This window comes from Ictalurus punctatus, chromosome 10, assembly GCF_001660625.3.
Source record: "Ictalurus punctatus breed USDA103 chromosome 10, Coco_2.0, whole genome shotgun sequence".
NCBI lineage: Eukaryota > Metazoa > Chordata > Actinopteri > Siluriformes > Ictaluridae > Ictalurus > Ictalurus punctatus.
Window position 1 is genome coordinate 27,573,883 of NC_030425.2, and position 13,618 is coordinate 27,587,500.

Sequence of the window (13,618 nt, forward strand, 5' to 3'; positions counted from 1 at the left end):
CCAATCAGTCTTTCTGGGGCGGAGCTTAATTTACTCAAACAGCTGAACGCCCCAAACAAACACTTCCTCACATTCTGTAGTAACTCAGTAACCCTCAGATGCCACACGTTCACTGCCTTGTCCAGATCAGGTTTGCAGAAGAGGGTCAAGACCAAAATGTTGCCTCCATTTTTACCTTATTGAAGATTATTGGTGTTAAAAACCACTCGCCCCTTCAGATCATCTACGAGCAGTCAGTTATTAGACAGGCGGAATAAACTAGCGTCTGATCCGACCCATATACTTTACCCAGGATTTCAGCGTTTACGCTCTGGTAGAAGATTCAGGGCCCCAAAGTGCAAGCTGAACCGATATAAACATTCCTTTTTGTGCCTATGCCCATTAACCTTTTCAACGCCAGTATGCATGTAATGTAACTGTTGGGTTAGGCTACTTGGGTTAGGCAATATGTTATATGTGCAATGTACGCTATATACGCGGGCTGGGCAATATCGAATATTTATATTTATCCGCCATCAGATGCCACCATCGTGAGTAGACGTGAATGAGTGAATGGGTGTATTTACATGCGCATCTGTCTTATGTACATGAGAGTCCTGTGTTGAGAGATGTTTATTTTACTGCTGTTGTGTCGTTTAGTAAAACTGCAGAACGGACACAAACGAGTCCAAAACGAATTTCCCTTCAGGGACAATAAACGTATATCTTATCTTATAATCATATCTTGTCTTATCTTTTGTAAGGGGAAGCAAGTATTATATTATAGTCGCATTAAGAGATGCCTTCAAAATCAAATCAAGCACTTCACTTCCATATTTGTTCGAATTTAATCTCCCTCTCTGTCTCTCTCGACTTACAGGCCTGCAGGCTTTCTGCACGTCCTCGAACATTAACTGAGCTTCATTTAGTCACACGGCTACACCGAACGAGCAGAGTGTGTTAATGTGTGTGTATAATTTTCCATCCCTGCGCTCTCTGGTTTCTGTCTCTCTCTGAATGATTAGTCAAGAGAGTCGCAGTCTCCGGGGTGATTATCCACTTAATGCTCCAGTAACCATTTTCCCCCATGAAACTCAGTAAAGTTTAGTAAAGTGTAGCACTGACATTAACACGGATGAAGGTACGGGATGGTGTGTGTGTGTGTGTGTGTGTGTGCAGACAGGATGTGATGGGAGCAGTTAGTGAACCTGGTACCGGGCCAGAACCCAAATGGGTTCTGCCGTGTTGGAGATCCTTAAGGGAAAAGCCGATTTAGCGTCCGCCATGTCGAAAGAGAAAGTTTTCCGAAGTTCTCCTTTACAATTACACACCTTTAGAGAAGATAAGGCGAATGTCCACGGCGCAGAATCATGTCGGTGAAACGACAGGGCTGCCTAATGGACCTAGTGCATCACATACCGCTGTTTATTAAAGATAAAAGGCACACACGTAATAGAAACGGTTCCTCGCGAACTTTTTACGTAGCTTTCTAATAGGGTTCAACGTTGGACTTTTTTTTTTTTTTTTTTTTTTTTTAAATCATAGGGTCGAAAGAAGAATCTCGGCTGAAGGGCTCCACACGAAGAGTCGAAAGATTCCACTAGATGGACGATCCAGAGAACGTTTCATACTGGAGATAAACGCGAGAGTGGAGACAGCTGAGCTTTGGTGTTTGCTTATCCAAGTAACAAAAGATAAAAAATAAATAAAACGCCTAAATAATAAAATAAAACTAAAATACTAACAGCATTTTAGAAGAGATTGGAGTCTCTCCGGTCGCTTAATGCGCCTTAAGAATTAATGCCAGAACACCTGGCATTAATTAAAGAATAAGAAAAATTAAAAAGCGAGTCGACACAAACCCGTAAATTAAATTAAATAAGACGAATCGTTTAATTATGACAAAAGAAATGCCGCTTAGTCGCAAGCCGTAAACAAATGCCTCAGCTGACAGAAGATAATATTGCTTATTATTATTATTATTATTGGCATAAAAAGAGAGTTAAACAAACTTCCACTTCTGCCTTTCAGCCTTTACCCTGATTGTTCATTTCCTGCTCCCAGGTGTCTGTGCACTTGACCTTTTATGGAGTTTTGTGGGCGTCACTACATGCAAATGAGCCGTGTCGGGAACGCCCTTTGCACTTTGCGGATGATAAACATACTCACGCAAGTATAAAGATCGTCAGCCTTTCTGAAAGTTTTGCAGAACATTGTAGTTCGGTTTGGCTGACGGAAATAGTTTAAAACACATCTTTATTTCATATTTCAGGCAGCAGACATCAACACCAGGAGCACAAAAAGTGCCGGATTTCTTACATTTTTTTCTTCTTCTTTTTTTTAAGAACAGATCACGGATATACTGTAAACGCTGTCTGAAACCTCAGAGTCAGATGAAGAGATGTGGTGGTGATGGTGTGAACACTCACAGTGCAGGAGGCTGACGGCTGTGCAGCGGCTCACTCGCGCTCTGGGTCTGAAACGCCTGCGACAAACAAACAAACAAACAAACAAACAAACAAAGCAGTGAACACAATTATACTACATGAACAACTCTCTGAAGGTTGTAAAGCATCCAGGTCATAGCAGTAGTACCGCTCAATAAATAAATTCATCAATAAAATATAACTTCATAGAATCACAATAGAGAGACTCTTTGGCTAAACACCACACACGGAGAACTTTTGTTCTTGACGAGACGTTGCCGCGAATTCTCCTTAGCTGCTCGGTGGAGGTCATAAACTCACCTGAACTTCATTTTCGAGACTTCCATCAAAAATTGCTTGACTTCAAAGCCCCCTCGCGACGGTTAAACAGAAAACGGCACATGAACACGGCACGATATGACACTTTAACCTCGGTTCAAAATTCTACTTTCTTGAATATGCTAATAAATTTATTTATTTATTTCTTTATTTTTTAAAACACCCACAATCTAACATGTATCCTTTTCCCAACCTCTTGGCCTGGATTTACATACTGGAACATTTCATGATGCAATAACATTCTCCTGTCACTTGTTCATCGCCAGTGACTTTTCAATTGCTTTCCAAAACCTTCTCCACAAAAGATTATAAATATACAGGTGCGATCAAAATGATTCGACCCCCATCGCAGGTTTATTATGAAAACGTACGGACTTTCAGCGGTTTGCGATGAACACATCAAACAAAAGCAAGTGAAATAGTTCAACACGATGAGTGCTTCAAGTGGTTTCTCTAAATTCAACTGAAAATGCAACGTATAACGATTTCTCCAGTCCACAATTATTCACCCCCTTCATGGCGAGCACCTTTAGTACTTAGTAGAGCTCCTTTCGCTGTTATGGCCCGCTGCAAACGGGATGCAGATCTTCTGGCAGCGTTCCTGAGGAATCTTACCCCGTTCCTTATGAGGAATGTCCTCCAGGTCAGTAATATTCTTGGGTTTGCGTGCTGCGACCGCATTCTTCAAATCCCACCAGAGAGTTGCTATGGGGTTCAAGTCAGGTGACTGTGACGGCCCTGTAGAATCTTCCAGAACTTCTCCTGCAACCAAGCCTTGGTGGAATTTGAGGTACGCTTAGGATCATCGTCCTGTCGGAAGGTCCGATGATGCACAAGCTTCAGCTTCCGCACAGACGGCGTGAAGTTTTCTCCTAGGATTTCCTGATACTTCAATGAATCCGTCTCGGCTTCCACACGCTGCAGGTTTCCAGTGCCGGAGGACGCAAAGCAGCCGCAGAGCATCACCGAGCCCCCACCATGCTCGACTGTGTACAGAGTGTTCTTTCTTCATTCTTCTTCCTCCAGACGTACCGCTGATCCATCGTGCAGAAACGTTCCCGTTTTGTTTCATCGCACCACAGAACAGAATCCCAAAACTTCTGTGGATTATTTATATGATTTTGAGCGACTTTTCTTGTGCTTTTGGGTCAGTAGCTGTGAACGTCTCGGAGTCCTGGCACGGAAACCTTCTGCGTTTAGTACGCTCCTTACTGTGCTCACCGAAACCTCAGTGCCTGTTACACCAGGTCTCGCTGCAGGTCTTTTACAGTCACTCGAGGGTTTTTCACAACCTCCCTTCTCAGACATCTGCCTGCAGCCGTCGATATCTTCCTTTTCCTGCTCCGTCCAGGTATTTCATACGTGTTCTACCCCTAGCCAGTTCAGGTATTTCATGTGTTCCAGCTCAAGCGCACCTGCTGCAACTAATGAAGCCCTTGATTAGCTTGAGACGACACCTGTTCTGCATATTCGTGCTGTTGTGAGGGATTCAATTCAGGGGGGGTGAATAATTTTGAAACTGGAGAAATCATTATACGTTGCATTTTCAGTTGAATTTGGAGAAACCACTTGAAGCACATTTGAATTGCTTTTGCTTGATTTGTTCATTGCAAACATCTGAAAGTCTGAGAGAGAGAGAGAGAAATAAATATGATGTAAATATACCTTGCATCTCTCTGCCTCCATTCTTTGCTCATCGAGCTCCGCCCTCAGCCAGCGGATCTCCGCCTGCAGCTTCTCCAAGTTCTCCTGCAGATGACTGGGAGAAGAAACGACTTGTTTCTACATCTGCACGACACTACTCATCTCTCACACACACACACACTGTTTAAAAACACTAGCAGCTCTTACTCTTTTTCAGCTGTGAGGTGGATGATCTTCTTGCTCTGGTCTCTGATCTTGAGGCCGAGCTTCTCGTTGGCCTGCCTGGTGAGACGCAGTTTACAAGCGTTGACCACATTCGAGATATTTTCACTTGGCAGTGTATAAGTATTCGACCAGCTGTGATGAGATCTTACTTTTGCTCTTTGACCCACTGGTTGACGTTGGTGACCACCAGCTCGCTCTCTCGGTGCAGACGGGAACTATCAGTACGGGCGTCGCCCAACGCCTGCCTCAACACCTCCACCTCACTCACAGCGGCCCTGTACTTCTGTTCTAAAGAGTCCAGCTCAGTGTGTAACGTGTCCAACTGTACAACACACACACACACACACACGGGTTAGCATGAAGGCTTCTGAAGAAAGCTTGTGTGTGTGTGTGTGTGTGTGTGTGTGTGTTTAACCTGAGATACTTTGGAGCGGTAGTTCTCTCTGAGGGAGGCTACCTCCACCTTCAGGAGCACCAGTTCTTCCTCTCTGGACTGCAGGGTGACGAGCTGCTGCTGACCCCAGAGCTGAGAGCGCGCCAGCTGGCCGTTTAACTCCGCCAGACGCCCCTCAAACGCCCGAGTCTGAAAGTAAAGAGAGTTATCAACTGGAACCGTCTGAACTCGTCTGTTTCAGAGTCGTGCGCGTGCGGCGAGGAACTAATACTGAAATTACTAACGGGGTCCTCGGTATTCAGATCTTTCTTTGAGCTGTAAAAAAGAAAAGAAAAGAAAAAATTCACTCTCTCTCTCATTAAATCCGTATAAAATCGGATATAAACAAAGAGCTCAGTTTGTAATGACACTAAATAAGCTCAATAGTTATGGGAATATATGACTGTATATTTAACAAGTGTCTCTGGTGTGAAATAAATCGGTGTGAAAATGTCAACTTCAATTTAGAGAATTTTTATTAGCAGCTAGCAAACTGCTGAGCTAAGTGTTAGACCGACAGAGAGGAGTTTTAACGAGGGTAACGATGTAGAGATGTTCCTAGCCCATCAATAGTTGTTTCCTGGGTGTGAATAAGTAAGTAAATACATAAACATGTCTTCCTACGTTGATCATATTTAATTGTTTACGTGTCTAGAGATACGGTAGCTGTAAGGTTACGGCCGTGGGGTCGGCTATGGCTCGAGAACCCGTCGCACGAGTGTCCTTGGGCACGGCACCGAACCCCGAGTTGCTCCCAAGTGTGTGTGTGAATGGGTAAATGATCTGCACTTTCTCATTCAATGTACTATGCGTATGAATTATTATATATAAAATACCAGATTCCACATGAGCATGAAATCCTTTTTAACTGACTGCACAGCAATATTATCCTAGACATTCTCAGTCTTTAATAACAAGACATAGACGTGTAAGGTAGACAGTCAGGTTTGTGTGTGTGTGTGTTTCTGAGAGAGACAGAGAGAGAGACAGAGAGAGGGAAAATGCGTGGGAGAATATCGAGAAGGTCTCACAATGACCTTTACACAATCCCTGAGCACGTGCGATGTAGAAGAGAGCCAATAAAGGTAATGAAAAAAAGTAAAGGCAATTAAAGTAGTGAGAGTGCTCTGTGTGTGTGTGTGTGTGTATGTGTGTGTGTGTGTGTGTGTAGGTTCAATGACAGAAGCATAGGCACAGAAAGCACACACAGAATTGTGCACACAAACATGATTACAAAATATTTGGTCTATATATATATATATATATATATATATATATATATATATATATATATATATATATATATATATATATATATATATATATATATATATATATATATATATATAAAAAGGCAGGCAGTGCAAACACACACACACACACACTTCAAAATGAGAAGTGCTATAAATGCAAACATGTAGAAATACAGCTTCCTGGTCTTTTCTCATTATTGGTTCGCTCCGACTCCCCCTGCGTGCTGCCGCGTTCCGCACAACCAGCGGTGATCATTAGTGGCCTCGCGCCGGTCCAGCTACAGCACGAGCAATTATTTTTAAATGGCAGAACTGAAAACAGACAATTGACACACGGCACACACACCCAGCACCGGTCATTACTCCTGCAATCGGGGCAGAGAAGAAGCGGCTCCGGATGCGGTTTCTGCTCCTGATTTTTATTATTATTATTTTTTTAAGCCTGAGGAGTTTGCTGACCACAAAATGACAAGGCTGCTTTTTCCTCGACCAATTAAAGCAGGGCAGAGAGTGGGCCTGCGAGCGCGCAACACTGACAGCACTTAAAGAGGATGATGTGAAGGCTGAGAGAGAGAGAGAGAGAGAGAGAGAGAGAGTCCAGATGACTGAACTGACCGGAGTTCACTCCACTTCCACACTCCGATCGATCCTCCGTGTCAGACGTCCGCACCGTATTCACATCAACAACCCGTAGAGGAAACAACGGGCCTCTCCAGACAGCGCGGTGTGAGATAATACGAGAACATACAGCTGAGTTTTGTCTATTTAATATTAATTTATAGCGGCGAGACATCTACCTTGCATAAGTATTCACCCCCTACATCTTGTAGTGAACAGAAACAGAGACTTAATTCGAGATTAAGTGTCACGATTTTATACAAAACAGACAAATCTATATTACACGCATCTAAAGTAAAAGCTGCGATTGCATAAGTATTGAACCCTGTTGCTGTTTAAAAAACAAACAAACAAACAAACAAAAAACATAACATACACCTGTTTCTGGCAGACTCCAGGGATTACTAGAAAACATACCCAAGCAAACAGCATTATGAAGAGCAGGTGGTCTGGTTCAATACATACACTTTGGGTTAGCACCCACGCTGTGATTTACTACACCTGGAGGTCCTTTTTTGGACGGTGAGTCTCAACAAGTAGTTCATCAACATTATGCTTTACTCTTATAAAATCTCTATCAAAACTAATATGAGGAAAACTGGTTTCGTATGAGATATATATATATATATATTAGTATTTTGGACTGTGTGTCTCATTGCCCGTAACTGGTGTTATACGTGAGCATCGTGTTGATTGTTCTGTGAGTATCTCAGAGATCTGAACTCATCACACGCAAACCTCAGTTACACAGGGGTTCTACACAACGTGATGTGATGTAATTCACACAATTACGGTTCACAAATCGTCCACGTGTTCTGGGGTCACGTGTCTCGTAGGAAGGCGGCGTCTCACCTCGTCCTGAGAGAGGCGGCTCTGACTGCGCAGCTGCTGCAGCTCTGTACTCAGCTCGGTGTTTCTCTCTTCCCGCTGGATCAGCCGCTGCTGCAAGCGTGTCATCTCCTGACTACGCTCAGCCTGCTACACACACACACACACACACACACACACATACAGTCAGGAATTTATTCTATTTCTGTTGACTTGTGTATTAAGTTGAGAACCAATCTGAGGCTTTCATTAATACATAATAATAATAATAATAATAACAACAACAACAATAATGATAACAACAATGACAATATTAAATATTTATTAAGTAATAGTAATAGCAGTGTTAGTAGTAATACCAAGAGTAATAATGGTATTAGTAATATTAGTAGAAGCAAAAGTAATAGTAGCAACAGTAGTAGTAATAGCAGTAGAAGTAGTAGTAGTATTAGTACTAATAATACTAATAGTAGTAGAAGTAGTATTAGTGGTAATAGTAGGAGTAGCATTAGTACTAATAGTAGTAGTGGTAAAAGTAGTAGTAACAGTAGTGGTAATAGTAGTAACAGTAGTAGTGATAGTAGAAGTAGTATTAGTAGTAATAGTAGTAGAAGTAATAGTAGTAGTAACAGTAGTAATAGTAGTAGTAGTAGTAGTAGTAACAGTAGTAACAGTAGTAGTAGTAGTAATAGTAGTCGTAATAACAGTAGAAGTAACAGTAGTAGTGGTAATAGTAGTAGTAATAGTAGCAATGGTAACAGTAGTAATAGTAGTAGTAACAGTAGTAGTAGTAGAAATAGTAGTAGTAGTAACAGTAGCAGTAATAGTAATAATAGTAGTAGTAACAACAGTGGTAGTGGTAATAGTAGTAACAGTAGTAGTAGTAGAAATAGTAGTAGTAGTAATAGTAGTAGTAGTAACAGTAGCAGTAATAGTAATAATAGTAGTAGTAACAACAGTGGTAGTGGTAATAGTAGTAACAGTAGTAGTAGTAGAAATAGTAGTAGTAGTAATAGTAGCAGTAATAGTAATAGTAGTAGTAGTAACAACAGTAGTAGTGGTAATAGTAGTAACAGTAGTAGTAATAGTAACAGTAGTAATAGTGGTAGTAATAGTAATACTACTACTATTAATAGTAATAGTGGTAGTAATAGTAATACTACTACTATTACTAATAGTAATAGTAACAGTAGTAGTAATAGTAGTAGTAACAGTAGTAGTAGTAACAATACTAATAGTAATAGTAGTAGTAACAGTAGTAGTAATAGTGGTAGTATTTCAGGCTATAAGGTATAAAATGTTGGATATATTTTAACATGTTAACTGCTGGTTCTCTTTAACGCTATAACACACTTGATCCCATTTTTCAATGATCCCAATTAATTAAGGAAAGTTTATTTTAAAGCAGCTGTGAACCTCTTGGCTGAAAGTCTGGATGCGAGCGTCTCTCTCCTGCAGCTGCGTCCGCTTGTCCGCCTCTTCCTCCTGCAGCCTGAGGGTGGCGCTGTGTAGCTCACACACCCGCTCCTGCAGCTACACACACAGAAAGAACGAACGAAAGACAAAACGACAGGTGACAATCACTCGTGGGGTATCTCGGGTCTTTATCACGTGTACCAGAGCGTTATTTAAAGCTGACAGCGGGAGGATTTGCTCACACGCTGATCAGATGACAGATACAGTCATCTGATCCTACAGATGAGTGACAGATATTAAACTGGAATTACGGAGAGACATTTCCAGATGTAATTGAGTAAGGGACCGCATCAGATCTGTTAAACCTATTAAACATGTAGATTTAAGTCGCATACAGATGAGCAGTCAGCTGATTGATGTGCTTCGCTTCTTGAGAGGGGGAAAAATAAATAAATACATTTTCAGGATCTATGCAGGTCTGGGTCACATTCAGCTAAATCATTCCCTGAGTGATCTGGAAGTAAACACTATGATAGGGAGGGAACCTAATTGAATTGGTACGGTATTACCCGTGGAAATACGGCTGGAGAGTAATAAATGTCATACATCTCATTTAAAAAAAAAAAAAAAAGCATTGTTTTAATGAGATGCAAATCTGCATGAACATCAATTTTTATAAATATCCATAAACAGCAAACACGTCTGTATGTAAATGTTGCCATTTAACATGCACATCTTTTCCATTGCTCCCGATTTAGGGGGGCGTCGTTACGGTGTGTACGAGTGTCACAGCTCTGTATTTGTATTTGCAGGCTAATTAACAGGCTAGCTAATGCTGGTGATGGACAGATTGCGGTTGTTATGGTAACATGATATATTTTAACAGCGAGCAAAACGACGATCGAGACTCTCTTAACCAAACTCCACTCACCGCCACGTGTAACGAACGAGAGCGAGCGAAATAGTTACTCAAGTTAGATCATTTCGATGAAACTGGAAGGACGTGGGGGCGTGTCTAATTTGCATACACATGCATATTCATAGATCCGGGTTTGTTTGTTTTTAATAAGGGTAAAGGTGGAGAGATTTTCAGTGAATTATTTTTCTTGATAGATTAACAATCAAATGTTTAAACATGGATTATGTGAAATGAATAGTATGTGCATACTTTGTGTGTGTGTGTGTGTGTGTGTGTGTATGTGTATACCTGGTTTCTGACTGTTTCCAGGTCAGTTCTGAGCTGATCTCTCTCAGCCTCCAGGCTGTCCTCTCTCTGACGTGTCCTCTGTACCCAGTCCAGCTGTTCCTGCTGCCGGGCCTGCTCCTGTGCCAGCTCCACACGCAGAGCCTGAGCCGTCACCGAGTGTTCCCTCAGCTTACACACACACACACACACACACACACACACACACACACAGCATCTTCCATACTCTCTTATCCACAGTGATTTACAGCAGTGTTTGGTTGTTTAGTTGGAAGAGAATGTCCTTATGCTAATGCACATTAGCCCGAGTCTGAATATATCACACAATGAGGTAATGCAGAAATGGGAGCAAATGCTCTAATGGTTTCTGGGTGGGAAAAAAAACCCCGGGTAATCTAGAAAATAATTAAGATGAGAAGTGGGTGTATATGAAGCAGAATTGGAAGAGATGTTTCATGAACGATGTGTGCGAGAGTCTATTTGGCCATTTTATTGATAATGAAGGAACTATTTTGTATGTAGCCTCCAGGATGTAAAGCTACAGAAAGACAGTGGAGAGCAGAGAGCAGACAGTGTGAATGTGTGTGTGTGTGTGCGCGTGTGTGTGTGTGTGATGCCCTGCAACAGGGTATTCCTGTCTCACAACCAGGATAAAGCGCTTACTGAAGATGAATGAATGAACGGATGATAGCTATCACTACCTAGCAAAATCGCTTACAGCCGCTTTAACGCAAGTCGGTACTGATTAACACGGACGAATGGGATGTTTTACTGTGTTTACATCCGACGAGGATGAGGATGAGGTTGCGATTACCTGCTCCTGCATGTGTGTAACGGTCTCTTTGGTGCTGCTCAGCTCGTCCTGGAGCTCCTGGTTCTCCTGCTGCAGCCGTAAAGCCTCCTGCTGGGTGCTGAGCTGAGCCTGCCTGCTGCTGCTGGCCTCCAGTTTCACCTGTTCCATCTGAGTCCTGCAAGCCAAACTAGGAGTATCATACCTGTACATATATATATATATATCACGGTGTATAGGATTTCTGGTGCATGAATGAGACTCAAATCTGTACAAGAGAAATGAGCGTAGAACATTCCACGATCACAGGACTAGAGTGTGTGAGTGTTGTGAAAAAAGCTGTATTTTCATCACCGCTTATCACAATACGGTCCACACTTCCTCCACAGCATCTAATTTGCTGTAATTCTCTCTCTCTCTCTCTCTCTCTCTCTCTCCCCGCTGTTTAATCAAGCTCAAGGAAGCTCACTCTGTCTTAATTGGAGCACGATGCCGTGCAGAAACGGTGAGCGCGGCAGAAAAAGGTTGTTGGTTGTAATCAGACAAGGCAAGCTTAAACGTTTAATGAACGAGCCCTGGAGCTAATTAGAGGTGGGCGGAGGATGAGCTCAGCCACCGATGGAGCATGAGGGCCTGAATCACGGCTCAGGAAGCGTCAGCTGGAGCGGCTAATCCAATTAAAGTCCCATCTCTCGCCCTCGTTCTCTTTTTATCAGCAACTCAAAATGAGCACAGCGTGTAAGAATCACTCCACGTACAGATGTGTCGCTCGTTCATCCTGACGTTCTACTTTCTGCTCGGTGGCTGGTCGCGCATGGACACTCGAAAGATCTACACCTCCGAAGAACGCTTCGCGCCCCGTGTTTCAGTGGATGATCGCCTGGATAGTGTAGTTTTGTAGCCGAGATCTTCTGACTCTTCCGTACTCATTCACAATCTGCTCGCGCTGAATGTCTCAGTAGTTTGGGTCTTTACTCTTCTACACCTGTACTGGGTTTGAGATTAAAAGATGAATATGAGACGACAGATCAGACTTTCAGCTTCCGTTTCCTTATATTTACATCTAGGTGTGTTAAACAACTTACGACGTGGCACCTTTCGTTTGAACGTGTGACTGATAGTTGTTTCTTTCTGCCGGGTGTGTCCTGATAAATCGAACGTTTAAAGAATCGACAGCTCTGAACGTCTGCTCTCGGTACGAGCCCTATGGTTTCGCCTGTGAACGCGGCATTTGTTAAAAAGGATAAACCGACATGAAGACCAGAGAGCTGTCTATGGGAGAAACGCCAGCCATTTTGAAGCTGGAGAAGAAATGAGGGAACGTCGATCAGCGCCGTTGCCCGCGCGTTGGGCGTGGCCGGTACGGCGGTTTGGAATGTCCTGAAAAAAGATGTGCGGCCAAATGTGAAGTGCGACCAAATATTCAGTGTTATTTACTTTAAGACTATCGGTTCCTACACATTCGCTCACGTAAAAATCGGGTTTTCTGCCACCAAAGGTGCCATATGTTTTAAGTTGTTTAACACGTCTACTGTAGACGTAAACCTGAGCAAACGAAAGCCGAAATTCTGATCGTCTCATATTCGTCTTCTCATCTCAAACCCAAATGTCTTCGCTGCATAGCGAATATCGTCAGAAGATACGGTAACTCGGACAGTTGAGAAAAGATTAGGAAGAGAGAACGAGACTGAGGGTGACGATGAGGTAGGTATATTATTATTTTTGCGATTAGGTGAGTGTGAGAAACTGAGCTTAAAACCCTGCTTTCCTTTATACAGCTCTCTCTCTCTCGCTCATTGACAAACCGACCACGGTAACAGCTAATCGATCCCCGGCGCGATTCCCTCACCAGGATGATCAATATCCCTGGCAATTAGAATCCCCTATCTGCATGGCTGCAGGGACCTCGCCGCGTCTCCACGGCCCACGAACACCCGGGTTAGTCCTCGGCCTATCGCTTAATTACTAAATCCTGCGTAATGCGTATTGGCAGGCTGGCGGCGGCGCTTTAGCGTTAGCTCCTACGCCTGACTGAACAAGTGACCTTTGACAAACGGCTGGCTGAGACGCGGAGAAGTCGCTGCCGCGTGTCGTCTCGCGATTGTTTAAACATCTGATCTCGAGGTGAGGCCGTGAACCGACGACGACCACGTGTGCGTGGAGATGTTCCGGCGGCTGAGCGGGAATCGGATTTCAGCATCTCCGAAAAATCTAATCTATTAAATTATTGTGGAGAGGACCTGCTTTCTTTATTCTACAGTACATGCGGTACAGAATTCATCCGGATGTGAGATTCATCCGAATCCGCACGTACGTCACGCCGATGTTCACCGACTGAGAGTGTGTCTGTGTGTGTGTTTGAAGTGCACCTGCAGTCGTGGAGCTCCTGCTCGCTGGATTCCAGACTTTGTTGGACTCTCCTGAGGTCGGCATGAAGTCTCCTCTGGATCTGCTCAGCCCGGA

The 13,618-nt window shown here is 43.1% G+C and overlaps 1 protein-coding gene across 9 annotated transcripts in view; it reads right to left on the reverse strand.

Annotated features, from left to right (window-relative positions):
* Positions 1-13,618, reverse strand: part of LOC108270982 (polyamine-modulated factor 1-binding protein 1) — a 186,844-nt gene that overhangs the window by 7,002 nt on the left and 166,224 nt on the right. For all 9 annotated transcript variants that reach the window (XR_001813781.3, XR_001813780.3, XM_017478086.3 and 6 more), the window contains 10 exons: positions 13,525-13,618; positions 11,180-11,333; positions 10,369-10,536; positions 9,162-9,278; positions 7,770-7,895; positions 5,029-5,196; positions 4,763-4,935; positions 4,596-4,670; positions 4,410-4,503; positions 2,409-2,464 (listed from right to left, as the gene is read on the reverse strand). The exon at positions 13,525-13,618 is cut by the window's right edge and continues 96 nt beyond it. Coding sequence is in view for 7 of the 9 variants with exons in the window: in XM_017478086.3 (XP_017333575.1) it covers positions 2,409-2,464; positions 4,410-4,503; positions 4,596-4,670; positions 4,763-4,935; positions 5,029-5,196; positions 7,770-7,895; positions 9,162-9,278; positions 10,369-10,536; positions 11,180-11,333; positions 13,525-13,618 (1,225 nt within the window). In the remaining 2 variants the exon portion in view is untranslated. The remainder of the gene's footprint in view (positions 1-2,408; positions 2,465-4,409; positions 4,504-4,595; positions 4,671-4,762; positions 4,936-5,028; positions 5,197-7,769; positions 7,896-9,161; positions 9,279-10,368; positions 10,537-11,179; positions 11,334-13,524) is intronic.